Genomic DNA, 22020 nt, shown 5'->3' with positions numbered 1-22020 from the left:
AAGAAAAAAAGCTGCTATTGTAAAGTGCTTTGAGGAGGCCATGTAAGAGAAAGAAAATGATTAAGAAACCCCTAACACGTGATTACCATACCCTACCCCTCCTCCTAACCCTGACCCTAGAAGTTAAGTTATTATTGACCTTTTCCCTAAGACTACTGATAAGCAAGATACATACACATTGCACATACAGGTACACAAGGACAACACTAAAAACGATTCCTTTCCTTAACCCTTATTGTTTACATAACCCATGACACTCAAACACCTCCCCCAAACAGACACATGCACGCGGACTAAATGCTGAACCTGTCATTATAAATAAAAATGTTGACATTTCTACCTATTCCTACTTAACTAACATTTGATGTTCCATCACATGAAGCTTCCTGGACTCATCACATTGGAAATTCTACCATTTCTAACACCAAAAGCTGCATTTGATCAACTGAACATTTGACTGCTTGAATGGTACCTATATATATATATATATATATATATATATATATATATATATCAGTATACATATAAAAAGAGAGATTTCGAGAGACATAGATAGACTTAGATAGATAAACAGATAAAAATATAGATAGATAATAGATACTGATAAATATGCTAAGAGAGAGAGAGAGAGAGAGAGGTATATATGTACCATATGATCACGTTTTAAAACTTCAACCGTTCTGAATGGAGATCTCCATACAGCGCAGAATGGGAAATTTTCCCTTTTCCTTGCTGTAGTGCGATCTCTGAGTCACTATATTTTAAAAGGACGAGGTGTGGGGGATGCAGGCAGGCTTGCCCACCTGCAAAAATGTTCAGGAAATTTATTTTGTTTTGTTTTTCTTCCAGCTGTTCAAGGTTTTGAAACTTTGATCATATAGTCTCGGCTCGGCCATATGAAATTTGAAGTTTTAGAACTGTGATCATCTGAAGTGAATCTATATACATATATATATATATATATATATATATATATATATATATATACATGTATACACACATATATATATATATATATATATATATATATATATATATATATATATATATATATATATATATATATACATGTATACATATATATATATATATATATATATATATATATATATATATATATTATATATTTGTGTGTGTGTGTATATATATATATATATATATATATATATATATATATATATTTATAGACACATACACACACACACACACACACACACACTGACACAGATATGAATTATTTAATTTTTGTTTTCAAATTTATGGGTTGAAGATAATATTTTCTAGATAGAAGGTGTGAGAAAACAGATATTTTATTGTACATTGTGCAGCTATCTTGTACACTTTTCAAAAATTTTTTTCTATATTTTTGAAGCAAAATCAAATGTTTCAAGTTTTTCTACTTTCCTGACACACTATCATAATTTATCTACATTAAGACAACTTATTGACATCAATGCACTGCACTTGCTAACACCGACAAGCATACAACTTCCCTACCATTGACTGAGATTAATCTGGTTAACCTTCCTGATTATATTTTCTTCATTTCACAATTCTTGAAAAGTATTTATAGTGTCTTGTGTATATTGTAGTGGAACAGTTTGGGTGAGACCTCTGTGTACTGTGTCAGAGATTTTTCCCTGTGCCTATTGTGGTGAATCTGTGAGATTAGTATATCTAAGTAAAGGAGAGTGTCGAGCATTTTCTGATTAACGAAAATATTTTTAGGGATGCTGTACCCTCAATCTGCTGTTGTCAATGGACTGATTTTCAGTAATTCATGTCTCAGTCATTCACAGTGGAAGGCCCTATAATGTCTTCTTCCAGCTAAAATAACCCTGAACAAAAATGTGCACTTAGTTTAAAACAGCAAGTTAAAATAATATAAAGAAAAAATAATGTAAAATGTAGTCTGCATTTGCTATTCACTTTAATATAATAACAAATAAATGCAAGTTACTTAACATACTCCACATATAAAGTATATGCGTACAGCCCTCAAACCAAATTAATCCACAAGTAGAAATAAAATTCATTGGTCGAAAACAAAATATAATTTAGGCTAAAAGATCAGTGTATTAGCTGAGACATTCAATGCAATTAACCAGTCTGATAGGAGTATTATCTTTAAAACACATTCACTTCTAAATAATAATTAAACTGATAAAATGTAAGAAAATGATAAAACTATTCAATGTACTATGAAAGTTAATTAATGTACTACCTGGCATTGTTTATAAGATTAAAAAGTTTTGCTGTTAGTGTAGAAAACTGTCCACTGGACACTTTGTTAATGAAATGAACTACCACATAGGCAGCAATCTACTTAACACCAAATGCGTGATAAGAGACCATGGGACCCAGGTGGACAGCAGTCTCTCCTTTGATAGTCACATTGCCACAGTAGTCAGGAAGTCCTTCTATGTAGCACACTTCATCATAAAAGTGTTCTCATCCAGGAAAAAAGAGGTCATTGTTCCCCTCCACTCTACACTCATTAGACCCATTATAGAGTACAATGCCCCTTTTAGAATGTACCTTACAAGACATCTGCAGCAGCTGTAAAGGCTACAGAAGTACCTCACAAAGAGGATTACTGGCCTCAAACAAATGCCCTACACTGACCGCCTCAAAAAACTCCAGCTTTACTCCGTAGCATATCGCCTACTCCGAGGCGATCTCTGTCTAACATATAAAGCTATGTCAAACCCAGAGCTGTTGGACATGCTACAACTAAAGAAATCCCAATCCCTCCGAGCTACATGCTCTAGGGACCTAAACCTTGTCACCACAATAAACAGGACATGCTGGAGGGATAGATTCCTGTCCCAGAGACTTCCCATACTCTGGAACAGGCTACCCATCTATGTCAAGCAAAGTTCTTCATTAGCACTCTTCAAGAAAAATCTTGATGAGTGGATGGGAAATAGGAAATACACCCTGGGGATCACTTCTGTGTCTCTGCTCGATAGTGGCACAGGAAAATAACTTTCTTGGGTGGCGTAAGCCAGGGAACCTTGTTGGCTAGGCTTACATAGGCCCTTGGGCCAATAGCCTAGTACCTACCTATGAACCTATGAAATCTGCAGAAAATGCCTAAACTGTGGTCAGTAGTCTACACATATACAATTATGTCAGAAATTTCATATCAATGGGTGTGCGGCTGGAGTTCAGAAATGGATGTATAGATTATTCTTTTTTTTATTTTGCCTAATGCTTCAGATTTCTAATAATCGACTGGAATGGACATCAGAGTTCATGAAATTTCTGTTTCCTCAGTCTTTAATGTCAGCCAGGAGTGCTCATCTCAGCACCAGCAATGTACTCAGAACTGCCTTCTTCTGCGGTTCATACAGAATCACATATATTGGCATTTATTTATTTATTTGCAGTTGGTTTACCAGGATAGTCCATTGGGCCTAGAAGAACCCATTTTCAATGGAGTCCTGGGGAGAAAAGCTCCAAAAAGAAAAAATAATTACAAACAAATATTACAGTCAAAGCTTTTGTTATACTAAGTACAAAAATACTAGTAAAAACATTGCATTTAAACATACAATTTCTAAAGGTAAAATGGCAATCAAAGTTTAGGTTATACTAATTACAGATAAAATATTTAATTTAACAGAGACAATTTCAGAGATAAAAAGTATCAGCATTGTAAATCAAGAGTAGTTTTTTACACATGGATTGGTTCCTGCTAAAACCATGTATGGAATTGGAGAAAATCGAGATGAATAGAGGAGAAGAGATTAAGAGGGGTGGGAGCAGGAGCATTCCCACTGAGAAATAAGGTGTGAGTTGAGTGAGTTTTTAAAGGAAGAGAGGTTTGTGGTGGTGCAGATGGATGGAGGTAGCGAGTTCCAGTGGCATGCGAGGGTGAAGGATAGGAGATTTTTGCCTGAAGGATGGGTAGGTTTATGCAGTTCTATTAGGTTTTGATTGTTAGATCTTAATAGTCTTTCAGGGAGGTACATTTTGAAGGTTGAGGATAGGGAGGGACAGAGGGAGGGGGTGAAAATGAGTTTGTGGGCATGAGTGAGTTGAATAAAGGAGAGATAACTGGGCAGCTCTAACCAATTTAATTTATGAAGGGCTAGACAGTGATGGGTAGAAGACTTTTGGCTTGTGGCAAACTTTGCAATTTTGTAATAGCAAGAGGAGAGTTTTGTCTTAAGAGAGGACTGTAGGTTTGTTAGAAGTGCAGCACCATAAAAAAGAGAAGGGATGAGATATGTAGTAGAGAAAATGAACTTAGAAGGAGTAAGGTAGCGATTGTGGTGGTACAACATGCCAAGTTTTTGGTGGGTTTTTTTATATTTATTTGTAGGTGAGAGCTGTATTTGAGCTAGTCATCAATGTAGACACCTAGTAATTTAGCCTCAGATACTAATTGGAGAGATGTATTGTTTTGGCTTTTGATGGAAAATGAATTTTTGTCAATAATGGTTGTTTTTGTAGGGGTAAATAACATTAGTTTGTTTTTTGAGGCATTGAGTGCTAGGTGATTGTCTAACATCCATTGTTCCATGGTAAAGAAAGCTTCTTGTTTGAGCTTTATGAGTGTGGGGATGGAGGTGGCAAAACAGATTATAGCTGAATCGTCAGCATATTGGATAAGTTTTGCATTAGGGATTGAGTGATGGAAATCATTTATGAATATATTAAAGAGGAGGGGACCCAGTATGGAACCCTGGGGGACTCCAGTGAGGGTATCAAGGAAAGAGGAGGTAGCTGTTTTCCATTTGACTGCTTAATGTCTATTTGAGAGATAACTATTGAACCATTTGAGGGTGGAAAGGGATAGGTTTAGTTTAGAGAGTTTAGCTAAGAGAAGGTTGTGAGATATTGTATCAAAGACCTTAGAAAGGTCAAGTAGGAGGGTGGATACTGTGCAGCCAGAGTCATTGGCTTTGTTAACAATTTCTAAGAAAGAAAGAAGGGCAGTGGTAGTACTGTGGCTGGGTCTAAATCCATGCAGTGTTGGAGTAAGTAAGTGATTGTCTGTAAGGTAGGAAAGAAGTTGTAGATGGATATATTTTTCAAGGAGTTCAGAGATGGGGATAGGATGGTGATAGGAGAGAAGTTTGTAATATTATTATTGTTACCCCCTTTATGCAGGGGTATGATGAAGGTCTTTTTCCATAGTTGAGGTACATGACCTTCTTGGATAGAATGGTTGATTGGTATACTGATGGGTAAGGCAATGGCTTCAGCTGCTATAGTTAGAAAGTGTGAGGGTATGTTATCGAGGGCATTGGAGCATGGTTTTAGTTTTTGGAGAAATGTTTTATGGAAGATATGGGTATTGGTTTTGTGGAGAAAGGAGGGGGTTGGAAGGTGGAGGTATTACGGAGTAATGGTGAAAGTGAGGCCAGGGGAGGGGATGTGGAGGTAGAGGTGTAGTGTTGGTAGAGAAGGAGGAGGTTAGTTTGGAAATTGAGTTGATGAAAAAAGACTTAAATTGGGTGGCCAGATCTATGTCTAGAGCATCGGAATCTGGACAAGGGTTTTCTTTTTTGCCAGGGTTAAGGAGAGTGGAGATACCATTCCAGAATTTTTGTGGATTTGTTTTATGGCTAATTTGTAGTTAGATGAAATAAGTTTTTTGGTCTGTTGTAACAAACTTTTTGACTTTATTGCAAAGTGATTTGTACTCATAGAGAGTGGAGGGAGTCTTATTTTTCTGGTGGCATAACCAGGCTTTATCTCTAAGCCGCATGGCAGCTAGTGTATTTTTGGTTAGCCAAGGGACTGTTTTGCTTTTTATTCTTTTAATTTTAGGGGGGCATAGCTGTCTAAGAGGTTTAGGAAAGTAGGATACTACCGCTGGAGTAATCTTTGGAAGGTCTGGTTATAGAGTTGATAAGCTGTGAGAAATTATAAAGGTTGATGTTTAGGGAGTTTGAGAGGGACTGAATAGAGGACCAGTTAATGTTCATGTCACCCAGTATTATAGTTTCATTGCTAATATTAGTGGAAAGCCAAGAGAGGATATCTTCGAGTATGGAGATATTGTCACCTGGGGGAATGTATGGTGAGGCTATGCATATGTGCTTGTGTCTATTTACTTGAAGTAGGGCCAGAATTAATTCAGCGTTGGTGAATTGGGGGATAGGTTTAGTGTAGGGGGTAACTGATAATGAGGATGAATAAAGCAGAGCTACTCCTCCAGCCTTTTTTGTGGGTTCTGTCTTTTCTGATAATGGAATAGTTGGGTGGTACTATTTATGAGTCTTTTATATGAGGTTTTAGCCAAGTTTCAGAAATAGACAAGATATCTGGTTTATTGTGGTGAAGCCAGGCATGGAGTTTGGGAATTTTGTTAGTTATGCTTTTGGCATTTAGAGAGGTGAATAGGGTGGATTTGGAAGTAGAAAAGTGGGTATGGGGCCAGGGTTTGGGTGTATATTACCGGATAGAAGGATAGGGATTAGGTGTTGAAAAATGCTGGATAGGTACTTGAATTGCTTAGTACTGGAGTTGAGTGTTATTAGGTTTCTAAGGGTTTGGTTGGTTAGAGATGGGGTAGACTGCTTGCAAGGAGAAATGAGTTTTTAGGGAAATAGTAGATAGTTATTGATGGGGTATAGATTGGGGGATATTGGACTGGGTGAGTGTGAGTGTAGTATGGGAAGTGTGTTTGTAATATGATAAAATGGGGAATGGTGAGAAATAAGGGGCTGTGTATGACAGTAGATATAGGATAGGGTTAGAAGAAGTAGCATTTGAGTTAAGAAGGATGTAGGTTTTGATAGCATGGTGGAATTAGAGATAATGTAAGGGTGTATAAGGTATTTAGTTGATAGAGGATCAGGTTAGGTTTAGTAATGTGGGAGGTGACTAGTTAGAGCTAAGGGGTTGGTGTAAGATGGTGTTTGTGTGTTGATGAGGTAGGAGTGTATTGGATAATGATGGAGAGGGTGTGGTTTCAAGAGTATAAGTGTAGAGGTAGTAGGGGGTGGGGGGTAAATGGGGGCAGGGTAGGGGAGAGGAATGAGGCAGTAGGGCGAATGGAGTGGGTTGAGCCAAAAGAAGAGGTTGCCTACCGGGAACAGTCAGTGGAATTGGAAATTAAACAGTGAGTATATGAGCCAATACAGATAAGGGTATGCTGGGATACGATTTTATTTGGGGTTAAGTTTTAACTGTAACCAATGCAATGAGAAAGCTATAAGTAGATCTAAACACTAAGTAGAGTGGGGAATACAGAAAAAGTCTAACCCGAACTTAGAGCAATTGAGGGTGTGGTTAAGAAAAGAAGGGTTTGCACTGCCACCTAGTGGCAAGTATAGGTATTTGCAGCTGAAGAGAGAAGTGGGAGAATATAGGGGAATGGATGCAGGTGGCTAGCAATGCATGAGGGGGCACTCGTTGCTGGTAAAAGTGCGATTGTGAATTATTTTTAGTAGTTCTGATTCTCCTACTACTTTTGGGCATGTCAAGTAATCTTTATTCCACATTACTGTAACTTCTGCTTGCAAATCCTTGTATTTTAAAGCTTCATGTATCTCAGTATATAAAACACTATGATTGCTCATTGTAGCAATTTCAGTGATTAATGATTAATGCTACTGTTGTCAGTTTTTTTCTTTAACAACTATATCTGTTTTTTCTGTAGCTATTTTGTCAGCCGTTGGTATTGGGTGATCCCATGTGATACAAACTTCATCACTGCCATTAACACTTTGTGGTTTATGTTTCCAATATTTCTCAGTTACTTCTATAATGTAGCATTTGCACAATCCCAAATGAAATAGCTTTTAGTAAACAGACAGTCAGCCATATGTGTATTACAACCAGCAACAACATGTGTAACTGTTTTCTCTTATATTTTAATGAACCTGCTTTTGACTCTTTCTCCCACATTTTGTATAGACTTTGTAAATAAATGTATATGTAATTTGCTATCCTGGCCTGCCATTATTAGTTTTACAGTTCTGGTTTAAATTTAGCTCTCCTTAAGCATTATTATATCAAATCTTAGTCAAAATGTGGCTGTTCCAGAAATGTTTTGCACTTGGCGATATATTTGGCAGGTTTCCAATTTTCTTTTCCTTTCTTCTTATTCTTTTCTTTACATTCTTTGCTCTGTTTTCTGGCAGTTCCAGTTGCTGATTGTTTTTCATCTATTTCTGGTCTGATTTCCATTCTCACTTATTTCCAAACTGCTTCTTTTAAACTAAGCAATGATGTCATCTTGGACTTCTTCTCTTCCTACATTAGAGCTTTTACTAGGGTTGGATCTGATGAGTTCAAAATATGTATGAAGTCCGCTAATTACAAACCTATACATACATTAAATGTTGAGGAAGCCCATACTTCCTTCAGAGCAAGGGACATATAGTCATGTATGTACAGTTTTTTATACATCATTTGATAAGCATGAAGCATTTTTCTTGTTTTCTTGTCTAGCTGATTGAATGGTGTCTGTAGCTTGTCAACCACACTGAAACTATAAATTAGAACAGAAAGAACAAATTGATGTATATACTGGATTTTATTTCTGCATGCCAAGTCAGTTTTAAATATTCGCTTTAGATTTCTGAAGTTTTCCTTACTAAGTTTTAGTCTCATTTGTTCATGCTTTTTTGCAACTCCTTCCTGTATCCTAACTATTGATGCACTCCATTGTGCTCAAGTTTCTTTATGTTGCATTCCTTTTCCAGGTTGACATTTTCCTGCTGCCACATCTTTCGTATGATAAATGTTACTTTTGCGCATTTACCAAGGCCAAATGTCACTCTTGTATCATCTGAAAATTATGCAACTACTGCTCTTCCAGGTCTTCTAATAAACTATATAACTTAAATCGTCCACACAATGTAGCTGAGATGTATTTGAGGAAGTTTTGGTTTCTGGAAGGTAAGCTGTAACTGTAGTCCATCATATTAAATATACAGCTTAATGGAATACGTGCAAGATAAATCAATAGCAGTGACAACAAAATTCAGTGCGGAATACTCTGCTTTGAATTTTTATCCCTGCAATAATGATTGGCCCTTTATTATGCCCTATTTGCAAAGTAGTTTGCCACTATTTCATAAACATTACAATGTAACTGATCAATATAGTGTATATCTTATACACCTGTAAGCATTCCTTAATCCAGGAATGTGACATATTATCAAATGCCTTTTTGTAATGTATTCACACTATACTTCGATTCTTCCCCCTTCTACACCTGCCCATGATAGCTTTGTTTAAAGTGTACTGGTCCTCTGAATCATCTTTGTTTTACAATAAATTTAATTTCCTGTTATATTTATTATGTTAATGTTGCAAGAGGTTTTGCAAAAAATTAAGTTTATAGTGTATTATTTGTTTCTTTTAGTTTCACTGTTTACTCAGTTTTTCTCTATAGCCACACCACAACATAATGTCATGGTAGGTACTGGGTGAATGTTTACATAAACTTCAATGTTTTATGGGTAAGAAATAATAACTTACATCTTTGGAAGAACAGCTTTTTATGTACAATGTACTGTTACTACTTCATCAGCACATGAGCTATTTCTCAAGGTAAGGTGTTCTAACTGGAATACTTAGTTGCTAGCTTGTTTTTCTAGGAAGTAAGCGATGCGTTTAACATTGAAATGTAGTAACCTATACATTAATTTAGGTAGTGAGACAATGTGCGTTCAGTATGTCATGATTTCATGGAAGGAATTTTCAAGTCCAATAAAAATTCAGGGGGCTGTCCTTATTGTCAAAATAAAATGTAAAAATAACAAAGGTTTTTGCCTCAAAAGTACATACTTTGGCATTGAATACAGTAAGGAAGTTATACCCTACTAAGAGGGTCTGTAACTTAAATTTACTAGAGAATATGACCACTACACTTTAACAATACATGATGCTTTGTTCCATATAACTCTTTTTTGTTACCTGTCTGTTCTGTTGTCATGGCTATAAACTCTACCTGCATCAATTCTAATATATAATTTAAATATTGTTGGAAGGCAAGTTACTGGACTATAGCTCTTAGGGAAGCATGCTGGTTCACTCTTGATGTAAAGTATTTGTTGTTGTTGTTGTTAACCAGCTTGGTGTCTGCTCAGGATGTGCATATAAAGATGTTGATACATTTAGCCAGCAATTGGGTAGTGTATCTGGTCTCAGTGTCAGAGATTCTTAGTGTTTTTTTTTTAATGTTCTATTAGTTTGGTATCTTTGTCATTCTCAACAAGGTCTTCATAAATATTTCTCTAAGTGTATATATATATATATATATATATATATATATATATATATATATATATATATTACTTTTGTTGTTTTTTTTCTTGTTTTGCTTTGCTTCCCAATTCTCTGTAAATCATTTTAGGGTCATCAATGAATACCTGTTTCCTACTTTTCCTTTGTATTTCTCTGCATACCTTCTTTTTTTTTTTTTTGCTTTACTGACATTTTTGTTTATTGTTGGAAATAATGTATTTTTATAGATTCATAGATTATTACTAGACTAACTGTCCTCATGGAACATTTGTAAGCCTAGCCAATTACCCCTGTGAGAATCAAACCCTGCACCTTGTGCTTCTAAGGTAAACACATTAACCATTACGCCACCCTCCCACTGTTCTGTCGTAATAGTATGAGTTGCTTTTTTCTCATCTGTCTTTCTAAGAATTTTTGATTACCTGTTCCCTTTTTATATTTATCCAACAGTGATACTTATTTTCTTCAATGAATTTTAGTTTTCTCGACTTCAGGCTTCCATTACAGTATTCTATTTGTTCCCCTCATTTTGTTTGTTATTCCACAGTTATGTAGTAACACAATACAATAGGTTCAAAGATTCATAGATAAGTACTAAGCTAACTGCCCTTGCGAGCCATTTTAAGCCTAGCCAATTATCCCTTGTGAGCCTCAAACCCTGCACTTTGTGTTTGTAAGGCAAACACCTTAGCCATTAGGCCACCCTTCCAATCCCCTGTTTGTTTCTGGTATATCACATGAATTTCTCTTAACACTCTCAGTTAATCTTTTTTTGTTTTAACATTCTTCTAACATTTTTAGTCCTTTATATTTTCTGAAGTCTCTTTTATCTGTCTTTATATGTATGTCCATATGTAATAAATCAATCAGGTTTTCCCTTAGATCATTTTCTTCCGGACTAAGAGCATCACCACTGATCTCTGTTTCATGTGCTTTCCCTTGCTGTGCACTACTAATTGGACTTTTAAGTGATGTTTCTACAAAGGTTTCCAGAACATTGCCCTTTGGCCTATTTTTTTTGTATGTCTCCATGATCCATCTGCTCTGCCTTCATCTTGATCTTCATTGGCCCATCCTATTGCCATATAGATTGTGCCAACATTTCACTAAACACTGCTCTTGCCTTTGCTGTATAATTCTAACTGAACTTTCATGCAAATCTACAGAAGGTTCTAGAACATTGCATTATGGCATATCTTCATTAGATGCCCACTGCTCTGTGTGCTGCTTCTTCTTGTGGGGTCACTTATGAAAGTTATGGATGTCTTTGTCTATATTTCTCTTCAAATATCTTTGGAGCCACATTTTTTTATGAATATCACACCATATTGGATATCTTTTTCTTTCCCATGTCCATCTTCATTTTTGTACCATTCGATGACCTCTGTTTTTGCTTCTTATCTTGTCTCATTTCTTCTGTTGCTTCTTTTCCAGGCAGCCCAATGTTTCTTCTTCTTCTAAGTAGTGTTTTCTACTGAGCTGGACTATTAATTATTTTCTGCGGGTTTTAACAGTTTTGCTTGTCTGGTGAGATATAGTTTATGTCACTTTAGGTAAGAGCAGAGGAGAGATTATGTGTGTGTTCCATACTGATAGTAGCTCGGCAAGAGGGGCTGTTTATGGGTGAGCGGCAGAAATGAAGTAGTAATGAAGAAGTCTAATTGGGTTAGATAGATTGGGGTAGTGGCTTTTAAGTGAACTCCGCAGATGATTGTGGTGTAGGTGAGATAAATGTGGTTTTATTATGGTTGAAGTAGTGAGAAGGGGTGGACCATGTGTGTCTGTGTTTAATGGTAGTGGGGATGGGTGCGAATTTGGGATAGGGTAAAGGAGATGAATGAGACTGAGCTTGAACATTCTGATGTCAGTATATCATGTGACTTCATTACATAGCAAGCAAGTTCATTTAATTACTCCTCTACTATTGCTACATATCCTCTTTCTGGAAATTTTGTTTTCTGTATAATAGTGGCAGTACAGACTTTCTTTTTTATCTTCAACAGTCTACTTTATCATCTCTATGCCTCTTGCTTGCATATCAGTTTATTTGTTTTTTCTGGACTATTTCCTTCTACCACAGCAGCCTGGCCTAGCAGTGTGGCATGAGTGTTTCTGCTTTTTTTCCCAGTCTTTGTGCCACAGGAGTGGGCTCATTTTTGTCCAGGAGCCCATATACACATTCTTTGTTTTACTTTTTTGACTAACCTTTTTCTATTATATATTATCTACAGTCTAGATATCAGTGTCATTTTGGCGATACCTTATAAAAAACAGGGTTTGCCATGTATAAATACAAAGGTTTGAGAATGAATTCAGTTCCAGCAGTACTACTCTTTTTCTCTTGCTAATTCCATCTCTCCATTCAGACCCTTTTGCTGATTCCATCTGTTCATTCAGGCCCACAGTGGACTATGTGGGGGTGGGGGTCTTAAGGTGTAATGAAATATTTTGACTATTGGATTTGGGGAACTCAGTCTAAGACCACCTCAACCATCCCCTCTTACACACCTTCAGCTGTAAAAACCCTCTCCTTCTCAGCATTAAATGCTCAAAGTATATGTAACAAAATCCCCAACCTTCATGCCTGGCTTTTCCATAACCATCCTGACATATTGTCAATCTCTGAAACATGGCTAAAACACTCCATAAAAGATTCTGAAATAACTCCCCCCAACTATAATATCATCAGGAAAGACAGAACCCATAAAAAAGGAGGTGGAGTTGCTCTACTCTATTCCTCTTCCCTTTCAGTTACTTCATATTCTAAGCCTATTCCCCAATTTGCCAATGCCAAATTACTTCTAGCCCTACTCCACCTAAACAAGCATAAAACCACATGCTTAGCCTCCCCCTACATCCCTCCTGGTGACAATATACCTATTCTTGAAGACATACTCTCTTGGCTCTCCACCAACATTACAAATGAGACTTATCCTAGACAACGTTAATATTAACTGGTCCTCTGTCCAATGCCCCACAAACCCCCTAAATATAAACATCTACAACTTCCATCAGCTAATCAACTCTATAACCAGGCCATCAAAGGAATCTTCCTCTGGAAGCACCCTCGACTGGATTCTAGTATCACACCCACATCTTATCTCCAGTAGTGGTACCCTCCCTGACTCTTTCAGTGACCACTTTCCTACTTTCGCTCACCGTCACTCTCCCTCCCTACAACTGCCACATACCACCATCTCTATACGCTCTTTAAAAAACTTTAACCCCAACACCTTCTCTGACTTACTTAAACAATTCAACTGGAGTCCTCTGAATACTCTTCCCCTAGATGAAGCTGTCACTTATTTTAATACATTTCTAAACCTATTAGACACCTTGGCCCCCCTGAGAACTAAAAGAATTAAGAGCAAAACCATCCCATGGATAACCAAAGATACCTTAGCTGTCATGCACCTCCTTGATAAATCCTTGAAGAACCACTATAAAAACAAAACCCCAGGCACCCTAAATGAATACAAAATATTCTGTAACAGAGTTAAAAAACTCATCACTTCCGACCGCAAATCCTACTATATCACCCTCCAAAACAATCACAAGACTACCCCAAAAAATTCTGGGATAGTATCTCCTCCCTCTTCAACCCCAGCAGAAAGGAAAATCCACACCCTGATCATAATGCTTCTGATACCGACCTAGCCTCCCAATTTAACAGCTTTTTCAGCGACTCCATATCCAAATTAACATCATCCTTCACAAATAACTCCACTCATCCAGCTACAATTCCCACTATCCCCTCCTCCTCAAGTACTTCCACCTCCTACCTTCCTCTCTTCTCTCTCAAACCCATACTTGTATCAACTATAAAAAAACTCCTTCTAAAATTAAAACCATGCTCTAATGCCCCTGATAATATCCCTTCCTTCTTCCTAAAGACAGCTACTGAAGCCATTGCCTTCCCCATCTGTATTCTTATAAACCGGTCAATCCAAGAAGGCTATGTACCCCAAATTTGGAAAAAAGCCTACATTATTCCCCTCCACAAAGGTGGAAACAATAATAATAGCTCCAAATTTAGACCTATTACCATCTTATCTCCCATCTCTAAACTACTTAAAAAATGTATCCACATACAATTATTACCCTACCTCATCGACAGTCACCTACTAACCCCAACACAACATGGATTCAGACTTGGTCGCAGCACTACTACTGCACTACTCTTCTTCCACAAAATCATGAATAAAGCCTGAGACTCCAACTGTATTGTCTCCACCCTCCTCCTAGACCTTTCTAAGGCTTTTGATACCATCTCCCACTCCCTCCTTCTGACCAAACTCTCTAATCTACACCTTTCACCCACTTCTATCAACTGGTTTACCAGTTACCTTTCCAACAGGCAACAATCTGTCAAATGGAAGAAATCTACTTCTTCATTCTTCAACACTGCCACTGGTGTACCCCAGGGTTCTATATTAGGTCCCTTACTGTTCAACATTTTCATTAATGACTTCCACCACACTATCCCTAATGCTAAAATTATCCAATATGCAGATGATTCAACAATTATCTGTGCTGCTAACTCCATTACCTCCCTTATAAAACTAACCCAAGATGCCTTCTCAACCACCGAACAATGGATGCTAGATAACCATCTAGCTCTCAAACCATCAAAAACCAAGCTCATGATATTCACCCCATCCAAAAGCATAACTATCGACATAAATTCATTCTACATATCCAGTCACAAAAACACTTCCCTTGAAATTGTTTCCAGTACTAAACTGTTAGGACCTCTCATCGATAATCAGCTTAAATTTGATACCCATATACAAATAAACATTAAAAAAACACACCAGAAACTTGGTATGTTCTATTGCCATCTTCGCATCCTCACCCCATCCATTAGATTCCTCCTCTCTACCACATACCTCATCCCTTCTCTCCTTTATGGTGCACCACTCCTAACCAACCTACAATCCTCTATTAAAACAAAACTCTCCACCTGCTATAACAAAATTGCCAAATTCACCACTGGTCACAGATCCTCCTCCCATCACTGTATTGCCCTCCACAAACTAAATTGGCTAGAGCTCCCCAACTACCTTACCTACACTCAACTAACTCATGCTCATAAGCTCATTTTCAAGCCCATTCTGCCCCTCCCTTACCTCAACCTTCACTATGCACCTACCTAAGACCCCTAAGAACCAACACACAGAACTTGATTGAACTCCACAAACCTGCCCGTCCAGCAGGCAAACTCTTATTCTCTTTTTCCCTAGCCTGTCTCTGGAACTCCCTCCCACCTCATATTCGCAGCACCTGTAGCCTCCCCACCTTTAAAGCTCTGCTCCACTCGCACTTAACATCTCTCTGGGAATGCTCATGTTCCCATCCTACATAACATCCCCAGCTACTACCTTACCCCCTTAGCCTACAATCACATCCCCCTTATGGGAACATACACATTGTAAATAACTGCTTATGTTTAATTCTTTTGCACATATCTACTCACTATTGTCTTTGATTTAACATCTATTTTAACGATTATAGAGACTAAAAATTGTAAACTCATATGAATTGTTACATATTGTTCTGCTTTGTCTTCTAATTGTATTAACATTTACTTTGACTTATATGTATTCTTCTTGTACTTTAACAAACTGTTATTTGATATATTTTATATATTGTATCTATGGAGCTTTTCTACCCAGGATTCCATTGAAAATGGGCTCATTCGGCCCAGTGGACCATCCTGGCACACAAACTTCAAATAAATAAAAATAAATAAGACTCGTGACTTTGCTATTCATTCTGAAATACATCCCCTCTATACATTCAGTAGTATAAAAATACACAAACCTCCAACTTTTGATAGTTGCTTACACCAAGGATATGGGCAGTTACTTAAGTGGGGGGTGGATAGTTTTGTTTTTTGTTAATGAAACTTGTCTGTGTTTTACCTGATTGTCTTTTGAAAGTGGAATAAAATGGTTTGCACTATTAATGTATGCTGACGACCTTTTTTGACTTGTTCTTTACATGTAACATAACAGTGCGTTGCTGCCATGCACTGCTTCAAAAACGTTTGTCTATATACATGCATACATATCACATATATGTAGAAGTGTATCTTCATGAAGAATGGCACACAGTTACCTTAGAGTACGGCTTTTCGATCGGGGGGAATGAAGGTTTTGTTGAATGTCTTTTCAGTGCTGGAATATGTAATAATAAGACTATAAGTCTCAAAAAGAAACTATTCAAATTATTTGATGTATATCACATTCTGTCACTGTGTACTTATCCATTTGTATTTTGTCTTCTCTTTCAGGAAAGCAGGTTGAATGTTGCCCTATAGACTGGCAAATATTTAGGCACAGCTGTTATTACTTCTCCACAGATTATTCAGCATGGTCTAAAGCCCGGAGTAAATGCAAAGTTTCAGAATCAGATTTAGTCATCATCAACAGACCCGAGGAACAGGTGAGGGAAGTAATATTTGACATAGGTTTAATCACCCTGTTTTTTGCTTTATTCAGTCAAGATACAGATAACAAAAGATTGGTCTTCACAGAGATTTGAATGGTAACTAAATTTTATTTATTAATTTATTTAGATATAGGTAATTCTGATGGGACATTTCAGTTCTTTTTGCAAGGAGGCTTACAAAATCAAGGAAGTTAGCTGATATGCTTGGGGTTTCATGGCATTCAGTGGGAAATATGGGATTTAAATCAAAGTCAATAACTTATCTTCGCTCTACTGTATTATTTACTAATCAAAGAGTGCTGTAGCAGTTGAAGAGAATAAATATTAGTGTAACACTAAGAAAAAAAAAGAAATATCTATCTTTATTATTTATTATTTATATGTACACATATATATTGCACAAAACAACTGCATTGTCACAATACAATCACATGTTGTTTTAAGGGGTAGCTTATCTACGTCACTCAGTGTGGATTTTTTTCAGGTAACTTATCAATGAGGGCACTGTAACATTTCTTCTTTTACTTGTGTTGAAGTTATTTTGCATATGCTATGTGAATTTGTGTCACTCAATGCAGGCATGATTCCAATATCTTTGTGAATTGTTTATTTTCTGCATATGAAGGGAATTAATTCTAATTGATCAGATAATGTAGTTTTGTGGTCCATGTTCTTTTTTCATTAAATTCATAGGATATTTTTCAGAAACAAAATACCCAATCACTTGTGCATGTCTATTGTGACTGAGCAATACTTGTATTCCTGTTTTACTATTATTTGCAAAACAAAAATAGTGGTGAATAAATCATAGCTGTTGAAAAGTGACTTGATTTTCCATTTATAAGATGAAAAGTAGTAAACTTGCCCTGTGGTTAATGTAGTCATATCCTGCATCAATACCAGCATGTCTCTGTTTCATATAAACTGCTTTTCAATCCCACCATCCGATACACGTTTACAAACCCACTATTCCATATGTACTTGTGAAACAGGCACTTCTAGGTCAACCATGAAGAATTGTATACCAGTGGATTTTAATGCTTCTCAAATAGCCAGACAGATTTTGAATAAAAAACTAACCATTATCAAAATATTTAATATACAAACTCAAATTCACATTTCTTTCTATTAAGAAATGGTTTTGTGGAACATCTGTAGCTAATTAAAGCCAACATTTCAAATGTATATGTAGTGAATATACCTCATCTCTTAAAAAAAATCAATAATCATCTTTTATATCAATATCCTTTCTATAAATGTATATTTGCTCCTTTATGAGAGTATGTTATATGACATAATGATTGCTTTCAGATAAAAACATTTTTCGAATAATTTAAATGTTTATCCAAGATAAAAGAGGTAGATACACCAAGACAATCGAAGTCAACCACAATTGTGTATCACAGCAACACAAATTTATTGAACAAAGTAAGTGCTTTCACATCTGCCAGGACGCTTCATCAGACTTAATAATCACAACCATTATTACATTCATTTAAATAGCCTACATCCTCCTATCACAAAGCATACATCAGCACTCATCAATGATGCACAATACTATTGGTGTATATATGAAGTAAAACATTCCTGCATTAATAAGCATGGACATATGTAAAAATACTAGCATATGTAAAATACTAATATATGTAAAGACTGTTATACTCTTTTAAAAACATTAATAAATTATGTACAAGCATATAGAAGAATATGTATAAAAAGCTTATGTTAAAAAATATATTAAAAAACTTATATTGACACTGACCATCATAGAAATACTAAATGTATTTTACTTATAATGCATATGTTAAACCTAATGTTTCAATGGTCTATCTACAAGAAAAGGTCTCAATGAAATTTTATCATTGAGACCATGGCCTCTATCTGCCGATAGTTTAGTAATCCATTTGATCTCTTCTTTTTCTGTTTTGTTACGTATACATCCCAATCTTTCTGTAGTAAATATATGTTCAATTACCATAAAACTAAAGGAATGTGTACTATCATATTGCATAACATGATTAGCCAGGGCATTGGTCTCATTCTCTCTATTAATAGCATAGACATGTTCCCTTATACGTTCCCTAAGTGTTCTATTTGTCATGCCAACATAAAAACAGTGGCATTTCTTACATTGACTAAGATAGACCACATTTCTTGATTTACAGTCTGCATAGTGTGAAAACTCATACTTCTTACCAGTATCAGGGTGTATAAACACATTTGAATTCTTTACAAAAACACACTGATTGCAACTGCGACAAGCATAAGTACCTTTCCTTTGTGAGATTACCCCTTTCTTCTTGTTCTTATCGTAACATAACAATCTCTTAAGTAACTTGGTATAGCTAAATGCTGGACTATTACCTACTATATTAGCAATCTTGTCATCTAACTGTAGAATATTCCAATGTTTTTTAATAATATCTACAACTGAAGTGCTGGAATATTCTACAGTTAGATGACAAGATTGCTAATATAGTAGGTAATAGTCCAGCATTTAGCTATATCAAGTTATGCTATTAATAGAGAGAGAATGAGACCAATGCCCTGGCTAATCATATGCAATATGATAGTACACATTCCTTTAGTTTTATGGTAATTGAACATATATTTACTACAGAAAGATTGGGATGTATACGTAACAAAACAGAAAAAGAAGAGATCAAATGGATTACTAAACTATCGGCAGATAGAAGCCATGGTCTCAATGATAAAACTTCATTGAGACCTTTTCTTGTAGATAGACCATTGAAACATTAGGTTTAACATATGCATTATAAGTAAAATACATTTAGTATTTCTATGATGGTAAGTGTCATTATAAGTTTTTTAATATATTTTTTAACATAAGCTTTTTATACATATTCTTCTATATGCTTGTACATAATTTATTAATGTTTTTAAAAGTGTATAACATTCTTTACATATATTAGTATTTTACATATGCTAGTATTTTGCATATGTCCATGCTCATTAATGCAGGAATGTTTTACTTCATATATACACCAATAGTATTGTGCATCATTGATGAGTGTTGATGTATGCTTTGTGATAGGAGGATGTAGGCTATTTAAATGAATGTAATAATGGTTGTGATTATTAAGTCTGATGAAGCGTCCTGGCAGACGTGAAAGCGCTTACTTTGTTCAATAAATTCGTGTTGCTGTGATACACAATTGTGGTTGACTTCGATTGTCTTGGTGTATCTACCTCTTTTATCTTGGACATACATATTACTTTTTAGGAGGTGATACTTTACCCTGGATTGTGTTTTCTGTTTTTTGCTAATTTAAATGTTTAGATTTCAGGTTGAAAAAAATACCCTGTTTCATTTAGCAACTCAAAAAGCTGATATTTTTTTCAGTGGTAATCCCAAGTTGGAAAGTTCCAGTAACATAAAAATATAGTGATTATTTAAAAGGAATAAAATTAGAAATATAATGAATTGATGACAGGAATTATTACAGATATTAATGTAATTGGCAAAGTCTGATAGCCAGAAAATGGGAAATGGAGAATGAAAAATTGCATGACCAGACAGGGCAGATTACATGACTAGGCCAAATACATTATTTATTAATTCCTGAGTGGAATAACATTTATAAGCAATAAAATGGGAAATGAATGCATTAGTATATCAGACAGGTCACAAACCAATAAGAAGTAGATGGCAGAACTTCAGCAGAAAGTAAAATAGCTAATCCAAAACTTTTAGTTAAGAAAGATACACCACACTTAGGGAACTGTATGTCTCTCTGTAGCAATACATCTATTGAAAACAGAGAACTCCCTAGTGTCTCACTGAAGATACATTTGCCTCACATTCAACATGTCTAACGTGGAGATGGTAACTGAATCCCATTCTAAGCCAGTGGGAGGTGAATAACTTAAAGGCTCAAACTGATATTTAGCTATGAATATAGACACTTTATGAGAAGGAAAAGATTCGCAGTCATGCTGTAAAAGACCAGGTCAGTAATTAGAGATGGACATGTGGATGATAACAGAATATTATGAACAAAAACTAATTGTGTAAAGGACACTGCATTAAATTCTAATCAACTTAGACTTTGGAGTGAAACACAATGAAGTATGGGATAGTTATGAAATAAATGATCCTGTCATCTTTGTAAAATTATTATTTTATTTCTGACAAATCAAGGTTTTTAAAATGAACAAGATATGAGTCAATAAGAGAATTATGGAGGGCAGGCACATATCTGTTTTTTGTCAGGAGAGTCTTGACTCTAAAAAAATCTCTCTCTCTCTCTCTCTATATATATATATATATATATATATATATATATATATATATATATATATATATATATATATATATATATATATATATATATATATATATATATCTACATGGGGTGTACTTCAGAAGACTGAAAAAACAAAAGACTGAATCTCAAAAGACTAAAAATTCAAAATATTGAATGATGGAATTTGCTCCTTCTCTACTGTTGTGCATCCTGGAGTTGGTATATATAATTAGCAGAGGGTGTGGGGGGATGCAGCCCCCCATGTGTCGTGTAGGGGCATTAAAAATACATTTAGTATTTTGAATTTTCAGCCTTTTGCTTTTCAGTCTTCTGAAGTGTATATATATATATATATATATATATATATATATATATATATATAGGGGTCTATATTAAAAACACGAAAACCTGCGAAATTTAAAATCTCGAATCGTCATAGTTGGCCAACCCCACCGCCCACTACATACTGCCTACCCAAACATAATAAATAAACCACATACATACTGTAACCAAACCCTACTTCTAACCCTACACTAAACCTTACATACATTACTATCCATGAACTTACCTTAACCCGCACCCTAACCCTAAGGTCCGTAACTATCGCACACTTACCTTACAGAGCTATACTGCAGATGGGCCAACCATGACAAATCGACATTTTGAATTTAGTGGTTTTGGACGTTTGCCATTTCCATAGTTCATGCAATATGTATTGCTCTTTTCCAATTCACCCAAACGGATCTTCTGGCTTCTAATATATACCCTATATATATATATATATATATATAAATATATATATATATATATATATATATATATATATATATATATATATATTGGTTACTTTTAAAAATGCTAACATTTCTATGATTTTTTTGAATTTGAGTTTGATACTAATACTCAGATGAAGGAGTGTAGTATAAGTACCTTATTGTACTGCAGAGCTGTATTGAAATGTTAAGTTTAATCCCACATCAGAAGGAGAGGAATGGTTATCTTTGCTTTGGTGGTGATGCCACCAAACAACATGGATTTAGTTTTTCCAGTGCCGCTCTGAAGACCAGTGTATTTTTAAATG

The 22020-nt window shown here is 35.6% G+C and overlaps 1 protein-coding gene across 1 annotated transcript in view; it reads left to right on the top strand.

Moving 5' to 3' along the window:
* The window catches only part of LOC122807957 (asialoglycoprotein receptor 1-like), a 363119-nt gene that overhangs the window by 161821 nt on the left and 179278 nt on the right, over positions 1-22020 (top strand). Inside the window, exon 3 of the mRNA XM_044078988.1 lies at positions 16514-16665. Coding sequence (XP_043934923.1) covers positions 16514-16665 — 152 coding nt within the window. The remainder of the gene's footprint in view (positions 1-16513; positions 16666-22020) is intronic.

This window comes from Protopterus annectens, chromosome 8.part0 (assembly GCF_019279795.1).
Source record: "Protopterus annectens isolate FY-2018-M chromosome 8.part0, PAN1.0, whole genome shotgun sequence".
Classification (NCBI taxonomy): domain Eukaryota; kingdom Metazoa; phylum Chordata; order Ceratodontiformes; family Protopteridae; genus Protopterus; species Protopterus annectens.
The sequence above is the reverse complement of the archived record's forward strand: the minus strand, read 5'-3'. Positions and strand labels throughout refer to the sequence as shown.